The sequence below is a fragment of the Sceloporus undulatus genome, chromosome 5, assembly GCF_019175285.1.
Source record: "Sceloporus undulatus isolate JIND9_A2432 ecotype Alabama chromosome 5, SceUnd_v1.1, whole genome shotgun sequence".
NCBI classification, from domain to species: Eukaryota; Metazoa; Chordata; class Lepidosauria; order Squamata; family Phrynosomatidae; genus Sceloporus; species Sceloporus undulatus.
Genome location: NC_056526.1, coordinates 88,819,969 through 88,844,607, shown reverse-complemented (window position 1 = coordinate 88,844,607; position 24,639 = coordinate 88,819,969). Strand labels below are relative to the sequence as shown.

The 24,639-nt window shown below is 40.9% G+C and overlaps 1 protein-coding gene across 1 annotated transcript in view; it reads right to left on the bottom strand.

Moving 5' to 3' along the window:
- Positions 1–24,639, bottom strand: part of ITPR2 (inositol 1,4,5-trisphosphate receptor type 2) — a 258,378-nt gene that overhangs the window by 203,438 nt on the left and 30,301 nt on the right. Inside the window, 5 exon segments of the mRNA XM_042470658.1 lie at positions 904–1,002; positions 5,747–5,905; positions 7,235–7,321; positions 8,303–8,418; positions 20,477–20,547. Coding sequence (XP_042326592.1) covers positions 904–1,002; positions 5,747–5,905; positions 7,235–7,321; positions 8,303–8,418; positions 20,477–20,547 — 532 coding nt within the window.

Sequence of the window (24,639 nt, the reverse complement as noted above, 5' to 3'; positions counted from 1 at the left end):
GTTTTAACAGAGAGGGTGCAATGGAAATGTGACCCTCTAAGGTCCCCTTCTGCGGGGTTAATGAGGCCCCCTGACTTTCTGCAGTTGCTCACCTGTGAACTACACATTTATAGCACTGTGATTCCCCTTTGACCTCCATGTATGCATCTGACAAAATCCTAATGTATGTAGTTTGGTCTGCAACACTAGACTAGCGGACCTCTCTAAACTGCAAATCACAAGATTCCACAGGATGGACCCATGGTAGTCATAGTGGAATTTAAGTGCTATAACTGTGTAGTGTGAAAGGGCACCAAACTACTATTTTAACTGATAGCACCGTTGTTCATAATATGCATTTCTACCCTCAGTAGAGGAAAGGTCCGTTTCCTATTGAACATAAGACATGCAGAAAGAAACCATGTCCTGCGAAGTATATCCACATCCACAGGGCAGGTGTTGATCCTTCAGCTACATACTGATCCTTCAGTCATACATGGGTGCGCCATAGGCGGCTTTCAGTTTAAGCTGAAAGAGGTAACTGGAAGAGCTCACTAGAAGAGGTGATGGCGCACATGCCCATGGCACACACACCACGCCACGCTGCAAGCACGAGCCCTGTTGGTTTCAATGGGGCTCCAGCATACATGGTATTTCCCTTACAGACAGGGGTCTGGAACAGATCCCCCACATAAGAGAAATGTGCACTGTATTTGTTTCTGATTGTTTGCTTTCCTTAGAGTTTAACCTTCCATTCACTGACATCTACCTCTCTTTGTCTCATACTTTGTCCTTATCCTGTCATTCTGAGGCTACCTTTGCTATGGGCCACACATCCTAACCCTATTGGGGGTGGGGGGGGGGGTTATGTACCAACACACCATTACAAGATTAATTAGATTTACCTCTTCTTGTTCCACTCACCTCTTTGCATCCTGGGTTATCAAGTAGTTCTATGTTGCTGGCATGAAGTGGCTGTCCAGCATTGACTGGCATTAATACGACTTTGTCTCCCACAACAATCTGGAGAATAGAGATTTAAAAAAGGCATGACAAAGCATTCATTTATGCTATGCTTCCTTTCACACTGGAAATGTTTTAGTTGCTGCTGCTTCTTTTTTTAAAAGAGACAACCAACTGATAGGTACAGTACAACAGGTAATTCTGAACTTTCAGCTTTTAGTTACAGCTAAGTCCTCAAAATCAGTATGTTGTGGAGTATGAAGGCCATAATGGTGTTGTTGTTTTACACCAGTGGTCCCCAAACTGTGCTCTTTAAGAGATTTTGGACTTCAGCTCCCAGAAGTCTCAGCCATGTTGGCCAATAGTCTGGGATTCTGGGAGCTAAATTCCAAAATCCCTTAAAGAGCACAGTTTGGGGACCGATGTTTTATACTCTTCTGTCTAAAATCCGCTTTGCATTTTAAATATTTCACCTTTCATCTCAACTATTTCAAGAAAATGCTATTAAAACTACTAAATGGAAACTAAAACTCAACTCTGAATTTGATAATTTAGAATATCTCCAGCATTTCATATAGTCAGATGCTCATATGTTACCTTGTAAAATCGCCATATATTCAAAACCTAGAAAGATTTTTTCTCTCTCTCAAAACCCTTTTTTTTAATACAGATCTTCTTTGCAGCTGCTTGTGTCAAAAGGGTATTCTTTATTGCTATGATTAAAACTATTTCCCATAATGGCTCTATCAAGCTAGGTAATTTCCCTCCAGTTCTGGAGTTAGGAGTTTCTCAAGGACCCAGCCTGAGTACAGCCAATATGTCACTGGAATCAATGGTAAAAGTGCTATTCATTTCCATAGATACCTCTTATGTCACAGGCATCTATAGTGAATACTCTTTTAGTTGTGGTGGGGCCTGTTGTGCTTAATATTATTGTCTGCAGACCATTCCTCTCAACCATCTTAATACAACGTGCGGACTAGGTAACTCTAACACAATCGTTTCCCTTCTCTTTTCCTTTCTCATAAGGAAACAGTTTTAAAAGCTTGCACCAAGACCTTTGTGTCTTTTTGGTTGGCCTAAGAAAGGTATTAATTATCACAATATGGGCTTAGGAATTTATCTTTCCACAATCTGCCGAAGCTATTTTAGATCTTTAGCAGTTTTTCCACTGCAGTTTAATCTGGTGCAGAGCTGATCAGCTCTGTTTGTTTTTATTGTACTGATTTTTATCATTTTATGGCTTTTAAATCTTCATTGGCTGCTCTGAAAGTCTTTTGGCTGAAGAGCAAGACCAGGAAGGTCAATGAATACATGTGCGATTTATATTTCAGTTCATGGCTTTACAGAATTTTCTGGTAGGACATAGGGAAGAAGTGGTTTCAGGAAAACTGACCTCTAAAATTGCCTCTCATCTAAAAACACAGAAATAATTTATATTGCTTGAATTCAATGGATGGAAGAAAGGAGATATTTTAAAACACTGTGGAGTAAAATGTGGTAAGAACTGATCTAACCTCAGAAGTGCCAGTAATATCCAGAGCAATTCAGTGTACATTCCAATATGCACAACAATATACACATATACACACAAGCTAGAAACACAGAGTGACTGATTAAAATGGTGAACACAGTGGGTGACACATGCTGTTTGGATCACATGCAGAACTATTATTACTGCTTAATACATACACCGACATATTTGAGAGTAAGCAAAATTCATTGTTCTAGCTAGTAGGATGCCAGTCAGTTGACTAAAGAGTGACGGGCAACTGGAGGGGGAGGCTATGCTCTATACAGGGGAGATACCTCATCATGAAGTGGGATGGTGAGCCTTTTCCCCATGCTCTGACTGTCAGCTATCACTGGTATAGTCAACTGCTTGGTTATGGTGACATATTGTCAGATATGCCCTAACATATGTCAGTGGTGGTTTTCCAGCGATGAAGGGGAGGGATCCTTGCTTGCTTGTTTGCTTTTAAATCATGGTGTCACTCCGGATCAATAACAGCAAGAATGAAGACACTTGGTCCCCAATCCTACTTACACCTGGGACACTCATGATGTTTTACAAATTAACTCTTTCTTCAGATACCTTCTGCTCTCTCTTCCCTGCTAAGCCATCTAGCCTAGCTTCCACTACTGGGCAACTGAAGGATTAACAAGAAATGGAGGAAGTTCAGTAATAACCACCAGGCAAAAATGCAAGGCAGACATACTAGGGCAATGACCATAGGCCAGAACCACCACCACCATTGTGGCATTTGAATTTGAGGAAAGGGGGGTTGATTTATGGCCCCTTTATGATCCAGAAAGGCTCTAAGGTCTCCCAGAAGACAGTAGGTTTTCTTTTGTTAAAATATAATTATTTTATAAACTAAAATAATTACTTGATTATTTTACCAGACAATATCTCAGCGGTGAATCTAATGGTTGAGGGGAGAGACAGAAAAACCCCTGAAGTCAGAACCTATCACTTGGATTACAATCAGCCCCCTGTATCCACGGATTCTTCATCCATGGTTTTAAATATTCATGACTTGAAAATAATCCCCCCCCCCCCAAAAAAAAAAAAAAATACCATTGCAAAAGCAAACCTTGATTTATATAAGGGACATAATTTTACTCCACCATAGTATATAATGAGATTTGAGCATCAACAGTTTTTGGAATCCAGGGGGTTCTAGAACAAGACCCCAGTGGATATCAAGAGCCCACTGTGTTTTTTCCCCCAAGGAAATATCTGTGTCAGGCTGACACAACAAAATCAATGGCAAATAGTTTATTAGTACTTTAAAGACTACATCTGATGGCATAAGTGGGCTTGAGTTCAGAGAACAGTGTGCCAAATAAAGCTTGTTAGCCTTTAAGGTTCCTCAAGACATTTTGTGGTCATTTTTTCCCAGATATAGGAATAAATAATTAAGTATACAATCACCATGCCCATGATAAAGGGGAAAAAATATGAGTATCTTTTCAAAACTGAAGCATCCACAACAGGATCATTTCAAAACTAGAGCATTCATGACAAGAACATCATCCTTTTTTTTTACTTTATGAAATACATCCTTGCATGCCATGCTGCACAAACCAATTACTTAAAGCCATGTAAAGTCAGATAAAACATTGCACAAAACAAACCTGAGGATCTGAATCAGTAATTCAAAATTCACTGAAAGGAAAAACCAGTGATAATTAAAGAAGTCAGTTTTATGCTTGTGGTCAGAAATTAGCAAACCTATGGCTGAAACAAACTGAGAGGAGGCTTTTTCATTTAAAGGCCTGTTACAGAATGCCAAAATAAAGCTGCTTCGGGTCTCTTTGGAGGTATGCTATTTAAATGATGCATGAGTCCTAAGAGTCCGGAGGTCACGCCAAAGCCACACTTCATTCCTAAGCACTGGAGTGCAGCTTTGGTGCAGCTTCCGGATTCTTAGGATGCATGCATCATTTAAACAGCATACCTCCAAATAGACCCCAAGCAGCTTTATTTTGGCAGTCTGTAACAGGCCTAGTTTACTACCAAAGCTGGTTAAGTTAAAGGGAAACTTAGGAGGGCAAGTGAATGGTTACCCAGCAATCATCTGGTTTCAGGTGTTTTCAGTTCCCCAAAAGATCCAACACAAAAGAAGTCCATGTTGACAGCATTTGTCTGACTGAGGCAGCCATGCAGCTGTCGTCAGATTCTCAACCCAGAAACTCCAGCAGAACATTACAACCATTACAACCAGCAGCTACTGAAGCAAGCTAGGTCCCCTTAACAGAAGAGGCTTTATTAACAAAAGGCTGATCTAGGTAATGTCCCACAGGCTAAATAATACATCCTCCCATTACCCTCACAGTGATCAGTCCAGACAACACAGGGCCCAACCAACAGTTCTGGTGTGAACTGTCCAGATGATGTACAGCCAGTCCAGCCTTGAACCTGCACTATACCACCCTTACAATGAATTTTTAAAAAGTCATCTTTTGATCCAGATCTTCCCGGAAGATCCAGAGCCCTCCAGAGCAATACCAAACAGTTGTTTATAATATGCTCCACTGTGTCACCCACTGGCACCAGCAGTGAGTTACTCCTTCTGAAGTCAGAAAGAGGTGCCCAGCCATGTGACTGAAGCTAGGTGCCTCAGTTTTGGCCCAGGAGGGAGACTCATGCTGGCAGCAAATGACACAGTGGGACATGTGTGCAAGCAGCCACCTAATGTCACTCCATAGTGCCCAAGCAATTGGGGCGGGGGGGGGGGGTGTCAGCTTCATGGCTAGACTACTCTGGGCCGCTCCAGGAACTGCTGCTCCATTCTGGCCCATACAGACATGGTCTTAGACAGCTCTTAAGCCAATCAGATGGAGAAGCAGTTCTATCTAAGGTTCAATCTGAAAATATTTGTCACCCAGCCTGTTCATGTGACCCTCTGGCCTCAGTGTTACACAATGGATTAGGACTTGCTTGACCTTGCCTTGCTTCCTTTGCCAGAAGCTGAATGTGTGACTATTACTCCAGCCCAGAATCCCAACTGTATGAGACCTGCACCTGGAATACAATAGCTGATTAGATTCACAACTATTTCCTTTTAATTTGTTGCCCTTTTCCTTTTAATGTGATTTCTATCCCACATCTGCCTTTTTGAATGATATCCCAAAGGTACTGCATCAACTTTTAAGCACGTTGCATTGTGAAGTGGGGCAACAAAGTATGCAAAGCAAGTAATGAAACCTAAAATTCTGGTCTTAGATGAAGATGTGACAACCATATTCATTCAGCCAACCCCCTGCTTTCTTCCAGAAACATACTTCGCTCACTCACATTGTCACCTTCACTCCTCAGTTTCCAAAAAGGCTGGATGTAAAACCAGGATCCCTCATTCCCTGCCGCATCCAGAGAGACCCGCATTGCATTCTTCTCCAACAAGGCTGGTAATCTCTTATTCACTGTAAGGTATTTGTTGCTTTTTATATGAAGAAGCTGTCAATAATAAAACACAATCAAATACACAATGTATTTTACACTTTGGCCACAGACCAAAAGAGAGTAAGATCACCTGTAAAGCAGAGGACTAATGGGTTGCTTGCTCTTTGCTGAGTGCAAAAATAGGGAAAAGAGTTGAACAGCTGGCTGTAGCCACAACACAAGCATTCTAGCTTGCTGGCTTCTGAGGTGTGTCAATCTTATTACAACTGCATCAAACATATCACAATAGTATTGCAAAATATTTTGCATACAAAACTCAGCATATATGTGGAATATCATCTGATATTCAAATGCAAAATTATGGCTTCTCACAAGCTGGTTACACCATCTGCCCATCAACAAGCCACTGCAACTTTCAATTATCATGACATCGGCCCCAAAACATGGAACTGTGCAGGGCTGAAGGTATAACATACAATTCAACCATCACAAAGCAAGATGAGATTCAGTATGGGGTTGAATTCCAGTGAGACTTGCCTTTCTTTTTTTATTTCCTACTCAGACCTGGAAGATCCAAGAGTTACTTTTTGGACTATAGCTCCAAAAAATACCTTCCTAAAACTCTGATCTGCCTACTACAAATTGAACAAATGTTTCATCTCCTTCCATTTCAAAATTCAGCCAATTTTATGTTTGGGCTCATCTCTTTTCCTTCTTAATAGTGATTACATGCAAAGGACCTCAAGGCTGCTTTGTCTTCCATAATTCTAAGTAATATATTAGAGAACCAGCATGGTGTAGTAGTTTGAGCGTTGGACTCTGGAGGCCAGGATTTGAATCCTTGGCCAACCATGGAAACCCACTCAGTGACCTTAAGCAAGTTACCTTCTCTCAGCCTCAGGGGGAAGCAAAGGCAGACACCCCCCCAAAAAAATCTTGCCAAGAAAACACCATTATAGGGTCGTCTTAGGGTCACCATAAGTCAGAAACAACTTGAAGGCACACAACAACTGATATATTAAAAACAAAAGTGCTGCCTCCAGACATTTAATACCTATATTTCTACACAGGAGGAGAGAGAGAGATCTGAAGGAAGGGAGGGGGAGAAGCAGGAATTGCAAAGGTATAGTTTCTCACACTGTAATATGGGCTCTTACAATGTTATTAAAGGCTCAAGGCCCTGCAATCCTGCATTACCACTAGGCTCATGCCTCCTCCTTTTATACATCATAAAATCTCTGGAACTCCAACTGAGGAGCTGAATAAAAACTGATTAGTGTGGTGTGTTTTATACATAATCACTGCACTTCTCAGGTCACATCAGACCTTAAATACCCTTTTTCTTAACACTTCTGAAAGGTCAGTGATTGTTCAAATGCTCACCTGGATGACATTGCTGTACTTCACAATTTCCCCCAGCAACTTTTTGTTCTCACTTTCATTCTGCTTTTGTTCCAGTTCTGCTGCATGCTGCAAAGTAATAATAGCTGTGTTAGTTTTGTTGTTGTTTTTTAATTTAAAACAAAGACTAGAACAGGAGTAGGCTGCATGCATTTCACACACACACACCCAGTGTGTTTTTTGTAGGTCTCAGTCCCTCCAAACTCCCTGGGCTGCCCTTTTTCATGACCTGCCCAAAGCTGCACCCACTTTGTTGAACAGTTCAGGGTAGTTTTTCCTCTAGAACCAGAAAGGGACTGGATTTGTATTGTTCTTGTGTTTGTTTATTTCAGCATTTGCAGCAAATCATGCAGTCTGGGTGAGGGACTACCTTTCTGCCACCTTTATTTATTAATATTATATTACATTTTATTTTACTTTGCTATGCTTTATATTTGGTTTGTTATAACCCACTGATGTTTACCTTCAAAATCATGACTGGAATCTTTCAAAGAACCAAGTAGCTCAGGAGGATAACATTAATTTTTCAGCACACCACACTGTCTGCCTCTCAGCTCTGAATCACCCCTCTCCTAAAGTTGCAGTAGGGAGGGAGATCTTTATTCCTCTGGATGTTTGGGAGTACAGCCCACCTATCCATTGCCATTAGATGTGCTAGATGTGGCTGAATGAATCTGTAGACCAACACATCTGGAGGACTAAGTGTACACTACATCTGCCCTATAGAAAGTGGCTGCTGGGGTTTTGTCAGACACCTTCTTGTAACAAGTGATTCAAATAATATTTGTAGCTCTACCCTGAAAAGCAAATGAAAAGGCAAAATATCTTTTTTAAGCAAATGCTTCACAGAAATAAATATTCTGGGTCTAAATATTATACAGGAATAGATTTGTCTTTGCTTTGTCCAGGTTTTGTCTGTGCGTTGAAAAATATTGATTATACATATCTTTAAGCAATTAAAAACCCAAGATCCGAAAATAAAGTAAACCCCACTGATTTCACTATCCAAATCAACAGATACATTAAAAAAGGCCTTCCTATGCTTCTTACTTGTAGCTTCTTCAACAGGGCTGCTTCTGTGTGGTTCCCTTGTTTAGCTTGCTTAGCTTTCCAGTATTGTTTCTGTGCAGAATATCGATTCATAGGACACACTTTAAAAAGGCAATCTGAAGACAAGAAAACAAAATGTCTTTTAAGTGACTTGTGAAACAAACATGACCTTCTTGTTTCTTTGGCATATTTGGCTATAAGATCTGTCTATGCATTTGATTGGATTGGAAGAGTTCAACAGTAGGCTGAACACAAACATTTATGCACAAACACAAATCAGATGTATTTTCTGTCCTTGCTGATCACATTGACAAGTCAGAACATGACACTGCATGGTTTGTTGATTTTTTGCTTGCTGTGACATGTGGCCTTGTTTATGCTAACAAGCCATGGTTTGTTTGCTAGCCACAATCCACACAGTTTGTTGTCAACTTATGAACTCGTGCTTACTTAAATCATGGTTTGTCATAACAAACGAACTGTAGCTGTAGTTTGTTCCTACCTTGCTTCCCCAGCTGCCCACAGAAAAAGGAGGTGATAAAAGGGAGAGAAAAATTGAAGGCAAACTTAGTTTGGTCATCTTCTGTACAACTGTGGCTTAAGCAACCAATTATGATTAGCACAATTGAAGGCTTCACAATCTTCTAACACTTCTGCTATATCAATAAGGAATTTACACTCCCACTTTTCAGACCTGACAGAACAATTGCCACAGTAACTTTTCTGCCAAGGAGTTTTTACATGTGGGAAAGAATTCTGGGTTTGGTCCTGAGCACACATACTTGGGGGCTGGTGATAAGGATTAACCGAACCATTACACTGAGTGAGTGGGCCACCTCAAACGGCAGTGTGTTGAATTGCACTACTCACTTTGAGGGTCCCAGTGCTGCAGCCTCACTTTCCTCACCACCGCCGTGCACCATTTTGCAGTAGCTGCTGCTACTATCACCTATCCCCCTTCTTTAGAGTTCTAATGTTACCCCTTGCCTGCTTACTTGCCTACGTTTTCTGAGTACCTCTCCTGTAAAGAAGTGCTAGCCACACAAAGAGGCTGATGTATTTTATCCAGAGGCATTGCTTTTTGTAAAGTTAAGTAACAAGTTTACTTTTTTTTTTAACAAGGTGAGTTCTTGGTGTGAACAGGCAAGCATGAAGAGCAAGGCAGTGACACAAGGGGGTGGCAGTGGGAATGGGAGGAGGAGGAAGGCAGCAACAAGGAGTGGTAGCAATGGCAGTTGTGCTCCTCCCTTCCCGAGTTTGGTAAGGCCAGCAGTGTTGCCAATTTCCAGGGGATTCCCCAGTTTCCAGGTAATGAAAAGCCATTCCGGATAATTTTCGGGTATTAAAAATTAATGGGGAATTTCCAGGGAATTAAACTTTCCTGTTGGGTAATCCTTTCCATTAATGGGGAATTATACCTTCCCATTCAGTCCCACCCAGGTCAGATCTTCTAAGAGGCTGATGGGAATCGTAGTCCTGTCCATCTATTTGCCCATCCGAAGTAGAAGAACTTAAATTACATCCCCAGCCAGCCAGGCCACGCATGATGCCAGGCCCAGACCGTCCCCCAATCCAGTCTATCATCACACTCAGCAGCCTTAGCCAATCGCTGCTCGTCTCCTCCTGACTGGCCAAAATTGCTCTTCCATCCAATCCTACCCTACTTCAGTCTGCTCCCTCAGATGCATTTGGAAATAATAATAATAATAATAATAATAATAATAATAATAATAATAACAACAACAACAACAATATTTTTGTAGAGTAATCTTGTAGCCCCTTTGAGACTCCCTGCAAGAAAGGAGTTGGCAGAATGGAGCTTTCCTAAACTTAAGTCCACTTCCTCAAGGCATTGGATATTATAATTAATAATAATTAATAATAATAATACTAATAATGGTGATTATGATTAGAGAGATCTTGTGCACCTTTGAGACTCACTGATAGAAAGAAGTTGGCAGCATGAGCTTTCCTGGCCCCCATTCCCACGGCGGGTTTGTTCTGAAGAAACTGGGAAGATTCAGGCGGGGCTCCCGAATTTCTCCATTAGGATGCCCACTACAAGAAGAGGGCATTTTAACCCAAATGTCTTCTTCAGAATCGGGGTTTACCATGAAGGCGCTGTTGTCAATCAGGCGATCGTCATATGTGATGTTTGCCAGCACTCATTGGGGCATCGGAGTGTGCTTTCCCCCCTCCTTTTTTTAAAAGCCAGGCACAAAATGCACCAAAATGTGCACATTTGTCAAATTTAAAAGCCTCTTTGTGTGTGTGTGTGGGGTGTGTGGTGTGTTGTGGCTTTTCAACCCCAAATGCAAGCTAATGCATCCTGTATCCCCAACCTTTGCCACCCCGAATGCCTCTTACACATGTAATAATATATAATAATAATATAATAATAATAATAATAAATTCCTCACCTCGGGAATGCCAGAAAGGTGCGATTGTCATGCATTTTTTGGCTTTTAAAAAATTCAGGGCTACCCCTGATTCCTTAGAGACAGTAGCAAAAGCATGTTCAATTTGCCAATTGGCCAAATTGACAAGAGAAACAAATGTAACATTCAAATTGTAGCATTCTATTCACAAGTCTTGCCATTGTAACCTTTCCCCTTTGCTGGGCCAGCAAATGAAAAGGAAAGTGAACCACGCAGCAACTAGCCATGTTCTGTCATCTATATATCTGCCTCAAGCAAACACACGCGCCACACACCACACACACACACACACACATTTTGTCAAAAATAATTTTAAAAAATAAAAGGGGGGAGAAGGGCCTGTGGAGCTCCTTCATGCCTCTGCCTTTGACCTGAACTGAACGACCCCTTTCTCCTGCTACATTCTCTTCAGAGGAGCTTGCCATTGCCTTCTACTGAGGCTGAGAGAGAGTGACCTGTCAGTTCCAACTGACCCATGGAATCAATTGGGAATAAAAGGGAAATGCAGTACAGGCATTCTGACTGTAGCATCCACATATAACACTAATAATAATAATAACAACAACAATAATCCAGGAGCAAGAGGAAATGAAAGTAGAACCAGCAAGCACACAGACATGTCACCCAAAAAATCATGTGCATAAATTGTCAAAAATAAAAGCCTGATTTTACAGCCTGATTTCCCTACATCCCTCCTCCGGCTTGGCCCCGCATCCCAATTTCCCTTGGCAATCCTCCTCCTTCTCTTTCCTTCCGACCCTCCCCTCCCTCTAGGAGCTGCCCTGGCTCCTTCATCCTCCTCCTCCTGCTCCATGCCCTCCATGGCTCCCTTCTTCCCACAGCTCCTTCATCCTCCTCCTTCTCTTCCATCACGTTCTCCACTACCCCCCCTCAATCTGATAGCCCTTTGCAGCCCCCATCAGTCACCCTGATTTCCCCTTTTTGCCTCCTGTCACCCTTTGCCTCCAGATTCCCCTTTTTCCTTCAGCTCTTTCCTCCTCCTCCTCCTCCTCCTCCCCTCTGATGAGGGGAGGGAATGCTCTGACCTCTGCCCACCCTCTGACCTTAATCCCTCCCTGAATTTGCCCCAATCACGATCGAGGGCAAGTTCATATTTCGCGAAACCCGGGTCTTTTCAGAAAAGATGGATTTTAGCCTGATTCCCGATAACTAAGGGGCATTTCCTTGTGCAAGCCTCGACATAGATTGTGACAGAATCGGGCCCAATATGAACTCCATGTGGAAGAATCGATTTCAAAACCGGCTTAGAAGGTAGTGTGAATGGCCCCCTAGACTTAAACATACTCCCTCAGATGCATGAGAATTGTAGTTTATTGTGGCACCAGAGCTCTTTCCCACAAATCTACAATTCCTAGAATTCCCTAGCACTGAGCCAGGGCAGTTAAAGCAATCTTAAACTGGATTATTTCTGCAGTATGGATTGGACCTTGAGCATTTTTTAATAACTAAGGTCCAAAACACACTGCAGAAATAATCCAGTTTGAGACCACTTTAACTGCCCTGGCTCAGTGCTAGGGAATCCTGGGAATTGTAGTCTGTCATGGCACCAGGGCTCTTTCTGACAGAGAAGGCTCAATGTCTCACAAAACTACAATTTCCAGGGTTCCCTAGGGTAGCTAAAGCGGTCTTGAACTGGATTATTTCTGCAATGTGTCTTGGACCCAACTCAGGCTGCATCTTTACTCCAGAGACAATCCAGTTTCATACCATTTTAACTGTCATGGCTCCATGCTATTGGATCCTGGGATATGTAGCTTGGAGTAATTTCAAAGCAGCGGCCACAAAATTTTGTGCCAAAAGAAATAGTTTTAAATGTTTTAAGGGGCCAAATATTATTTTGTTAGTTTTGCTGCCACAGATTAAGGTGTCCTGGGAATTGTTTTGTGAGGCATTTAGCCTTCTCTGTCAGGGAGCTCTGGTACCCCAAGAAACTAGAAATCCCAGGATTCCATAGCATGGAGCCATGGCTGCTAAAGCGGTGTCACATTGGATTATTTCTGCATTGTGGATGCAGCCTAAGAGTGCATCTGCATTGTAGAAATCATGCAGTTTGGTGCCACTTTGGCAGTATCAGCAATGCCAAAATGAACCAGTTTGACACTGCTTTAACTGCCATGGTCCAGTACTATGAAAGCCTGGGAACTGTAGTTTGTTGTCGCACCAGAGTTTGCTGACAGAGAAGGTTAAATGTCTCACAAAACTAGAATTCCCAGGATTCCATAGCACTGAGCCAGGGCAGTTAAAGGGGTGTCAAACTGGATTATTTCTGCAGTGTGGTTGCAGCCTAACACGTTTCTATTTAGCACAAAGATTCTTTGGTTGGTTCAATGGTAATTTTGAGAGGTGAAATAAATTAAAATTATTTTTTATTCAATTATATTTATGCTTATTTGCAAAAGATCCACCATATTACCATTACAGGGACTTTCCAGGGATTTTGACTGAATATTCCGGGTAATATTGGGAAATTCTTGGGATTTTGGCAAAACATGCAGGGGAATATCTTCGAGGCTTGTTGGCAACACTGAAGGCCAGCTGGATTTCAGTGTTGCTTGACTGGGAATGGGGGCTACAGGCACTCCTTTTTGGCTGATGAATGGAGCAGATGAGGAGCTCTGGGCAAGTTCTGTTTCAGAAATCTTGTCCACCATTATTGATCTTCTCCTTTAGAAATGCCCTAAGCACTCTCCTGAAGACATTTTAAAAAGTAAAGTGATACGGAGCAATATTTCATACTGAATACCTATTCCCTGCTCCAGTGTCTAGGTGATTTAAACACCTTTTCTTCTATAACCCCTCCAAAACAGGCATCCTTACTTTCTGGGTTTGTGTTTCACTTGTATTGCTACAGTCAAGCATAAAGTGCAATTACAAGCTTTTCTGAATTGTAAACACTGTGTCCCAATCTCCTTGTGCTTTCCATTCTTCCTTTCTCCATAAAAGTCATTTTAGGAAGAACAACACATATAAAAAATAAGAAACTACTTGCTTCACCACCCATTTTCCCACAACACAGCAATCTGAAAATCTGAGACTTTTGTGAGCTAAAATCCAAGCTCAGTAGAATGGATCAGACCAGCTTGCAATGTACAGTGCACTAGGGTTTGGTTACAGGACCCCCCCACTGCCATGGATACCAAAATCCATGGATGCTGCTCAAGACCCATTATAAATAATAGTGTAGTGCTGTCTGTTTATAATGTTGCAATGTTGTAATGTTCGTCTCTATCAAATTGTTATGATTGTGATTTTATCTGTTTTAAGTATGGTTGTATGTAATTTTTGTATGTATGTTTAATAAAATAATATAATGTTGTAGTAATTGGTTACATTCCGTTTGGACTACTGTAATGGGCTCTACATGGGGCTGCCTTTGAAAAGTGTTTGAAAAATTCAGTTGGTTTAAAGAGCTGTCACCAGGCTGTTAACAGGGGCAGATTACAAAGACCATACAACGCCCCTGTTGAAACAGTTTCATTCGCTGCCAGTTTGTTTCTGGGCACAATTCAAGGTACAGTGGTACCTCGGGATACGAATTACCCAGCTTACGAATTTTTCGGGATACGAAAAAATCCCATAGGGATTTATTGTTTCGGGTTATGAACGTTTTTTCGGGTTACGAAAAAACGCCGGCGCTGTTTAAATGGAGCCGCGGCAGAGCCGCGGCTTTTTTCCCCATTAGCGCCTATGGCAATTCGGGTTACGAAGGTTTTTCGGGTTACGAAATTAGCCGCGGAACGAATTAATTTCGTAACCCGAGGCACCACTGTACTGGTTATTACCTATCAAGCCCTACATGGCTCAGGTCCACACTACCTGGCAGACCATATCTCCTGGTAGGAACCAGCCTGAACTCTGAGATCCTCTGGAGAAGCCCTTCTCTCCATCCTAACACGATCACAAACATGGTTGGTGGAGACGCCAGAGAGGGCCTTCTCAGTGGCTGCCCCTAGACTCTGGAACTCACCCCTTAAGGCATCTGCCTTATTGAAAATATGAGGGCTGTACCCAGTGGCATCACTAAGGGATGGAGGTGAGGAGTGGCACTGGAGGAGGAGACATCATTGCTCCTCAGACATCTGCATTTTTGCAAAAATGGGCTGTGGCATTCACCTGCATCTCTTTAAAATGCTAAAGAGATGGTGTGAGTGTGGTGATGCTCAGTGGGAGAAATTTTTAAATTTTAATTAAAAATAATAATTTATTTAAAAATAAACTTTAACATTTTCTTTAAAAGCATCACATTTTACCAAATTTTCACTTTAACCAAATGAAACTGTATATAAACACATTTATTATGTGTGTATGATATCATAATTTAAAGAAATAAATTTAATTTTGCAAGATGTTTATACCACAACTATTACCATTACCTCCAGTGATATATGGGAATTACAATTGCTGAGTAACATTAGTACAAAAAACATTAGTAAGGATTCTGCATGATGTGGTAGTGGGAGGAGATCAATGGGGGTGACACCATGAGTTACCGCACTGGGTGACACAAATATGATACTACTGGCAATACCATACCCTCTAACTGTCCTAATCTGGCATGCCCTGTTCTCCCACTTTTTCAGCTGCTTTTACAATGGCCCAATTTCTCTTTCCTCCTCCCATTTTCTCCCTTTGTTCCGGTTTACCTCCACTGCTACAACTGAGTTCAAAGTGCAAAAGTAATTTTCATTCAATTAACTCAACAGGAGAGAGAGGAAAGTAAGGGGTAAAATCTTTCCTTTTTCTGTAAATTCAAGTACAGTGGTACCTCAGGATACGAAATACCCAGGTTACGAAATTTCCGGGATACGAAAAAATCCCATAGGAAATAATTGTTCCAGGTTACGAATGTTTTTCGGGTTACGAAAAAAAATTTGGTGCTTTTTTCGGCTTTTTCGCACGGAATCGCGGCTTTTTCCCATTAGCGCCTATGGCTTTTCGGGTTACGAAAGCGGCCGCGGAACGAATTAATTTCGTAACCCGAGGGAGCAGTGTAAATGCAAAAGGCTAGAGCCTCTACTAGCTTGTCTATTCTTTCTCATTAGTGACTTTTGCCCTCTTGACCACACTGTGATGTTGCTTGGTCACATAACTCCCAGTTTTCATCTACGAAATATTGTAGGGTATGCTATGGATATGCTATGATTAGGTGAAGGTGGAGAAGCAGCAGATTGTGGAACTGGGTAAGCAATGATCTGGTTGGGGAATTTTAGCTTTCATTTAAAATGCTTGTCAAAATGTCAGAAGCCAAAGGGTAGATTGAATTAGACGAGTCTTGGGAAATGGAGGCTAACTGGGCATTCCAGCCACAGTAGTGTGGGCCTTCCACATTTGCTGGGTCAGGGGCACAGGACCCCTGTGAAAGTGTGGAAATTGCAAATAAAAAACCATTTTTTAACCCAAGAGAACATCTCTCTTGGAATTTCTAGGTCCTTCAGCATAACCATATGGTCAACATCTGCTGGACACTGAGCATAGACTAGTGCTGAAGGACCTAAAATGCCTAGACAAGTGTTCTGTCTAGGATTCTGTACATTCTCCAGCATGACTTCTGGCAAACGATGACCACAGAGTTGCACTGAAAGACCTAGAGATTCTTAAAGAGAACATATTAAATCTGTGAATAATTAAATCCACAAAAGTCAAAGCCACAAATGGAGAGGGCCGACTCTCCTTAGTTTACCCTCTAGCAATGCACTCATTGGATCTTGTAGAAGGGGGGGAAGGCTACCCAAAACAGAGTTTTCAGTAGCACATGCAGAATAGCTGCCAAGTATCTTAAACAGGCATATACTGGAGCATCCTGATATGCCTTGTGGATCTTATGGTTCTCCAACTTATGGCAAACCCATACGAGGGTTTTCTTGGCAAGATTTATTCAAAACAGTTTTGCCCTTTCCTTCCTCTTGGGCTGAGAGAGTGTGACTTGGGCCAAGTTCATTCAAGGAGTTTACATGGCTGAGTGGGAATTTAAAAACTGGCCTCCTAGAGTCCTAAATTCAACACTGAAACTGCTAGAGCAGTGGTTCCCAACCTGTGGGTCGGGACCCCTTTGGGGGTCGAATGACCCTTTCATGGGGGTCGCCTAAGACCATTGGAAAACACCTATTTAATTACAGTTATGAAGTAGCAACGAAAATAATTTCATGGGTTTGGGTCACCACAACATGAGGAACTGTATTAAAGGGTCACGGCATTAGGAAGGTTGGGAACCACTCTGCTAGAGCAACACTGGCTCTCTAATTGGCTTTACTCTCAAGATAACTTTAGAAATTCAGCCCTGAATGCCGTGAACATAGCAATCAAATGGGTAAATTTTAAACACTTTCAATTTAAATGGCACATTCAAGATGGATTTACACTCTCCCCTTCCTTATTTTCAAAACAGTAGACCTTCAGACACGCAATGGCTCCAGAAAAAAAACAACCAGATTACTGTTAAAATAACAGGTGGACCGCTATTGGCATTTATACAAACTCCTTTCTGTTTTGCTACTCATTCACTGTTCATAGTGGTTGTACTGACACAAAAGTCACCAACTCAAAACTCAGCTACTATGCAACAGTATTTGCTTTTTCTATGAAATGGAAAGACATACAATGAAAAAAAAAACCACTCTACATAAACTAGGAGGAGAGAGTGATAGCACTATGCAGAACTCTTAGAAAATGCAAATGTGCTGAACTATACTAGAAGTGAACACCTGTGGCTTTGTCCTTCAGAACAAAGTAACTTATTGTGCTGTGATCAGTACTTCTACTGAATTAATTTTACAATTTCAGGTTATCCGTGTCAATGACGTAGTGCATATTTTCTCAAGGACAGATAGACTTTGAAGCTACTGCTCTCATAAACTAAAAATGTATCCATAGTCAAGCCCTCTCTGGATACTAACATATTAGTGACACTTTTTTTGCAGTATTAAAGAGATCAAGAAGCTTATAACACAAGAAGTTGTTGCTGTTTAGATCAAGTGTACAGTGTAAAGTTTTTTCTGCACAAGTGATGAATGAGAAAAATTTAGAGAACTTTGAGCTTTATTACACCATGGTGCCATAGCCATTATAATAATAATAATAAAATTTATTTCTATACTACTTTTCCGCAGTGATCAAAGCGGTGTACATAGTAAAATTATTATGAGATGGGATCATCCGCTGCGCATCTGAAACGTCATAGAGGCTTCCCACTTTCTTTCTGTCACAGAAGCGTTCATGGAGAAGTCTCAGAAAAGCAATTTTTATTAACGGAAGATCCCATTAATAAAAATGGCTTTTCCATGGGTTCCCCACGAATGCTTCCATGATGGAAGGAAAGCAGGAAAAGTGATGGATGATCCCACCTCCGGTGCTTTGGAAACTTTTGGGTAACACTTCAGCAACATTTAGGCTGCAAGTAAGTGCCCCATGTGATAAACTCCATAGTGATGCATTAGTCCCACTATTGCCTCAGCCTTATCACACACTGCTGTTGCTCTTCTATTGGTCTCCAAGGGAGGTGGTTTGGGGTCATTCATAACGCATCAGAAAATCATGATAGATGGGTCTCTCTGAGGCACCAATGCTAGATTTTCTGGGGGGAAAGATGGAAAAACAGGAAAGTTCTAATCACATTACTGTTAAGATTCCTGAGGTTAAATAAGAAAAGAGCAGGGAAAGATTGCTAAATGGGAGAGCTCTCTGAGGTACATCTAATTACATTCATGAAGGTAAAAAGTTTTTTAAAAAATTATATTAAATCTGATACATGGGGCCATGGGCTAGTTTGGATGGTCTGGGTAGCAGTGGATAGATTTCAATTTAGAAAAAAACAGGACAGAGAACTAATGTTAAGATCCCTGGGCATGAAAAAGCAGGAAAGGGATAAGGCATTACTGCTAAGATGGTCAACATGATGTCTACAACAGGCCTACCTTAGTCAATATTGCTATTAAAGCATTGCTAAATAATGCAGCACAAGAAAACATGTTCCCATCCCCTGTTCCCCTTCAAAGTTAAATACAAGAGAAAGCCATTCTTATCTGCTGGTCCTATTATCACCTCCAATTCTTTCAAAGTATTAGTGCATTTTACCAGATAAATCAGGTAGCAGGGGCAAAAACAGCCCCAGTCATCATTTACCAAAGAGAGTAGCAGTATGAAAAGGGATCTTGTAGCACCTTTGAGACTAACTATACGAACAAAGTTGTAACATCAGCTTTCATGGAGTTTGACAAGGGAAACTGGAAGTATAATCCAATGGCAATCTGAACGCAATCATGTGATTTCACGTCATTGCGTGATAGACTGCCACACGCAAATTCAGGCAATGGGAAGCTGGTTCGAAAGCAATGCGCATTCACATAAATCCACTGAACTAGCGACTTTAAGTGAATGCGTTCTGGCCCCACTTTCTATTCATTCGAATTTAAGAGAAATTCCTCCCGTTTGATAAACTCCATGAACTGGTAGTTTGTGGTTTTTTGTTGTTGTTTTGTTTTGTTTTTTGTTCAAGGACTGCTGACCTCAGTATTACAAAGGAAGATTGGAAAGAGAAACAGCTGAACTAGAATATATCCACAAACTACAATCCATCAACAGAGACAATGGCTTCCTGGCACACTACACACATTATAATACTGGTTAACACCCCAGCCTCACAAGGACACACTTAACCAGTTTAGCATACCTCCTTTCTGGTTCCCATCCTGCACACACCACATTTCAAAACTCCCACCACCATTTCACCCACCCTGGGCCTTAGGCAACATCTTTCCTCCTGTCTTTGCCCTCAGTGAACTGAACTTTCATCTCATCACAACCACAAGCTTTGTATTTCTATAGCTATTTATACAGTCTGATCATAAAGGTAACTCCTGGGCACCACTTCACTCCATGCATTTGAGGAAGCAGACCAAAGGCCCAAACAGACAGGCCAAAATAACACTGCTTTTGGTCAATTTGGAGGTATGCTGTTTAAATGACACACACATCTTAAGGGGCCAGAAGCTGTGCCAAAGCTGCACTCTAGTCCTTAGGATTTTAGAGCTTCAGGTTCATGTCTCCACAGAACTGTGAAATTCAGTCATTCTTTCTCAGCCTGTCCTACCTCATAACAAAAAGGTGAAGTAGTAAGGAGAATCATGGACATTGCCATCAACATATGGGAGGAAAGATAAGATATGAATGCAAATAATAGGTAAATATTTTCGATTTAAATTTGTTGTCTCTCCTAAATAATATGTGAACATGCAGCATAATGTTATTACTAGGAAAGAATCAAGGCAATTAATCGGATGTAATAATTGATCCAAGATCTGTGTTCTGCTTCCTGAAGTTTTAACACTGATAACTGAAACATGTTTGGTTTTTTAAAAAATAATAATAAAGTACAACTTAAAAATTAGAAAGGGTTGTGATACTCCCTTCCATTTCCCCCCAAGATTAGGCCCTGCTTTGGGGATGCAAGGAGAGCCCTACTATAATATTTGTTTGTATGAAATGGAAATGTGTAGAATGAAAAACATTAAAACATGAGGCATGCTATACAGCATGATGTATGAATGATACATCGGTACCTGTGGCTATTTGGCTCCTAACCAGTCAGTAGTGCAGCTAGACTGTGACTACATTACAGACCCAGGATCTTTATTAAGGTATATAAGTGGTTGGGCAATCTTGGGGTGGGGTAGAATTAACTATGTATTTGCTCATGTAAAATTTACTCTCAGTTGCTTACCTCTGAATTTCTTGGGAGGATTGCAAAGATCACCTGCCTCTGGTTGAACCACGCATCGGTCATCCACCAGCCTACAAGAAAAATCATCATATATATGTTTTATTATTATTTTCCTATAATTAAAGTCTAAGTATCCAAAGAACTACTAGATTATCTTGTAAAGTTTAACATAATCATACATCTAGCACCACAAAGAAGTACAAGTATTCTCTTTAAAACAACTTATTGATACCCAGTTCTGTCTAGAAATTACATAGTACCTTTAAGTATTTTTACCCTTCATTGCAAAAGAAATTTTGGCAACCTCAGAAAATTTTAATAGCTTTATTCTTTCATTAGACTTCAAAGGGACAATGTTACATTGTGAATCAAACCTCACAGCGGCACAATGTGATTTATGCTGTGGTTCCCCATGTTGGCTATTTTTTTTTTATCTATCAAACAAAAAGGCTCCTAGACATTCTGCTTTTTATGTCACAGTTTTGCTTAGGAAATAAAGAAACAGCCCAATCCACAAAGCAACTAAAGTAGAACACATTGGATTAAACTAATTCACTACCATTTGTTTTAGTAACAGTACATTGGCTGGGATCATGCATAACACTAATCCAGTAAAACGCACATTAGCCTTTGTGGGCCCTAAATGTAGCTTTGAAACAGCATTATCCCTTCCCCTCCTTCCATATGACAAAAAGAGGATTCCTGCCGAGTTTAGTTTTGCTTTCCCTAATTCTGGCCTAGTTGTGTACAAAATATGAATTGCAATTTAAAACAAAGCCTAGTTCATTGAATAAACTAGCAAAACAAGTAAGAGTTTGTAGCTGGCTTGACTAGCAACCCACCATAGTTTGCATTCATGAGAAGGTCTGTGCTATTCTACCTATTCTACTAAATGGAGTGTTAATGGCAAGTTAATCACCAGCAAAACCAATGCACAAAGTTTGGTTGGACATTTTAGTTGGACAAATCTTTTCAGCACTGAACCTCCCGCAATGGAGGGATAGAGTTCCTGTCTGTTCATCTTAGAAATGCTACTTTTTTCTCTCTGCACATGGTGGTGAATCTGCTCTCCAATCCAAACTTCAAAGGAACTGTTCCGGTAGCTGAAACTATTCTAGAGATATAGTTCAACACTTTGGGTACTTCCTTCAAAGTTTCAACTAAAACTGTGAATTTACTGGTCCACTGACATTGAAGCTGCCAGCCATCATTGCCTTCCTTTTCATCTTCTTAACAAGCATAAAGAAAAGGCTGTGCTCCAGGTCACAGAACTACTAAGAGGAAGAGTGCAAGGTGAGGTGATAGCCACAGTATTATCATCCTCAGGCCTCTCCAAGAAGCATGGTCATGATGACTATGTGCTATCAGCAGTATCAGAGGAAGCCTGCCACCATATACCAGCATCTGGACAGTACATGGGGGACATGGTATGAATGCTTGTACATTGACGGTGTCATGCTTGCGAGCTTGGCACAAATGTCTAGTTTTAGTTAGTTAGTTTGCCAATGTGTGAACAGAAAACCAGACTGGAAGGACTTTTGGTTTGATTTTTGGACTTTTGATTGGCTCTTATTTTCTTATGATAAGAAGAGGAGAAGCATTTCAGTTTCTTAAGCTGGGAAATCACAAAAAATATTGTCCTGGGGGAGGGAGGAATGAGTATCTGGAGCACCCTAAAGGGCGAGTTATTAATAAAATCACATTATTAAAACTTATGAAAAATGTGATTGTGATACACACACACACACACACACACACACACACACACACACATACACATACACACGTTCCCTGTCTCTGATAAGGCATTATTTATATCAGTGAACTTCTCTCCCCAAGACAGAACAATGAAAAAGGAATTTTTACAAGCTTTGTTAAGGTCTTGGCAGAAAAAAAGAGGCCTATCATCCATACCAATGACATCCTCTTGCTCTTCCTTCATTTCTCAAGGTTACTGATAGATTACAAAACTATGTAAGGCTCTCTGCCAGAGCAGGTTCAACCTTGGTCTGCCCTTTCTAGGGACTTTCCAAATGAAGCTTTGGCATGGAGAATACAGAATACAGATAATATTAATCTAGCACAAGCTTCTCCAGCTTGGATCCCTATAACCTATCGGTGTCGGCTTCTTTCTTCAAAAAGCTAATAAACTTTCTTCTCTCCCCTTTAAAATGTAGAAATGGTTTAGCCCTTCTAGTACTTTTAATGCAGAAGACACTTTTTAAAATGTGGGTACACAATAACAAGAAAACAAAACAAAACAACCTTTGTCCTGAAACCAAATTCAGACATATGATGTGGAATATATACTAAAACACTATAAATTTCCATTTCTTGGAGATGCTCTTTCAAGCGCATTGAGACTCGAGTTGAATCAAAATGTGGAAGCAGGAGTAGTTGTAGTTTTTTTAAAAATTCAAAATTATAGTAGACCAGTCCGTTTCCCATAATCATTGGATTCCAGTCCTTTTCTGGGCACAATTCAGAATGCTGGTGATTATCTATAAAGCCCTGATGTTTTCAGATAACTTGGTTAAACCTTCAGGCTTGCCTTCTGTACATGAACCTGCTCATGCAGTATATTCATCTGAGGAATCCAGTTCATAAATCACCACATTTGAAGATGCATTTTGTGAAGGCACAAGAGTGAGGGCCTTCCTGGTGGTGGGAGAAAAATGCAAAACTTTTACCCTCTTGAAGAAGAACTTGGTTGGTCCTGCTTTATTACGTTTTAGGATACATCATAGACTCTTTTATTCTGATTTAACCTCTGTTACGGTAACAGAATCCATTTTTCACATCTGTCTATGCTGTGGATTCAGTGGTTTTATTGTTATATAGATTTTTAATTATATAGTACTGTATAGTATTTTATTTATAGTAGAGCCAGTGTGATGTGGTTTGAGTGTTCGACTATGACTCTGGAGAACAGGGCTCAAATCCCCACTTGGCTATGAAACCCAGTGGGTGACCCTGGGCAAGTCATAGTCTCTCAGCCTCAGAGGATGGTAATGGCAAACCTTAGCCAAAGAAACTTTCCAAGAAAACCCTGTGAAAGGTTTGTCTTAGGTGCGACATAAGTCAGAAATGACTTGAAGGCACACAACAACCACAACAATCATATTTATGCAGCAGTATGGTAAGGGTTACGATTTATAAAGCCCTATGTGGCTCAGGTCCAGGAGATTTGGCAGACCATATCTCCCTGTATGAGCCAGCCCAGGCACTGAGATCAACAGGAGAGGCCCTTCTCTAAATCCCACCAACATCACAAGCACAGTTGTTGGCTACACAACAGAGGGCTTTCTTGGTGGCTGCCCTAGACTCTCGAACTCCCTTCCCAGGAAGGCCAGAATGGCCTTTTCCTTTTCCTTGTGTCAAGAGGCCAAAACCTTTTTATTCAGACAAATTTTTAAAACAGAAAGTCTTTAAAGAATGGGTTGGATTATTATACTTTTTTAATGTATACTGTTTAAAATACTTTTTATCTTTTTAAACTGCATTTTATTCTTTTAACGCATCATTTGTTTTTATATTGTAATAATTCTATTTTAATGCATCACTTTTGTATACCGGTATTTTTAATTTTTAATTTCTTTTAAATGGTGAGAAATTGTAAGCCACTCTGAGTCCCAGTTTTTGGAGGGGAAGCAGGACACAAATAAATAAATAATCAAATAATCCTTTAGCACTAACTAATGTAGATCAAGTTAATCACTGAGATTTGTCTATGTGTTGACTCACCATTCAGCAATTCATTCAATGGGTCTATTTTATCTTGGACCTATCAACAAGATTCAGGCCTTAGTGAAAGATGCTTTCAGCCTCTTTTGGAGGGAGCAAAGGCCTGGTAGCCCTTTCACAGTTCATAGCTAGAATCATAGAATCATAAAATTATAGAGTTGGAAGAGACCGCAAGGGCCATCCAGTCCAACCCCCTGCCATGCAGGAACTCCCAATCAAAGCATACCCGATAGATGGCCATCCAGCCTCTGTTTAAAGACCTCTAAGGAAGAGGACTCCACTACACTCCAAGGGAGTGGGTACCACTGTTGAACAGCCCTTACTTTCAGGAGGTTCTTCCTAATGTTGAGGTGGAATCTCTTTTCCTGTAGCTTGCATCCATTGCTCTGGGTCCTAGTCTCTGGAGCAGCAGAAAACAT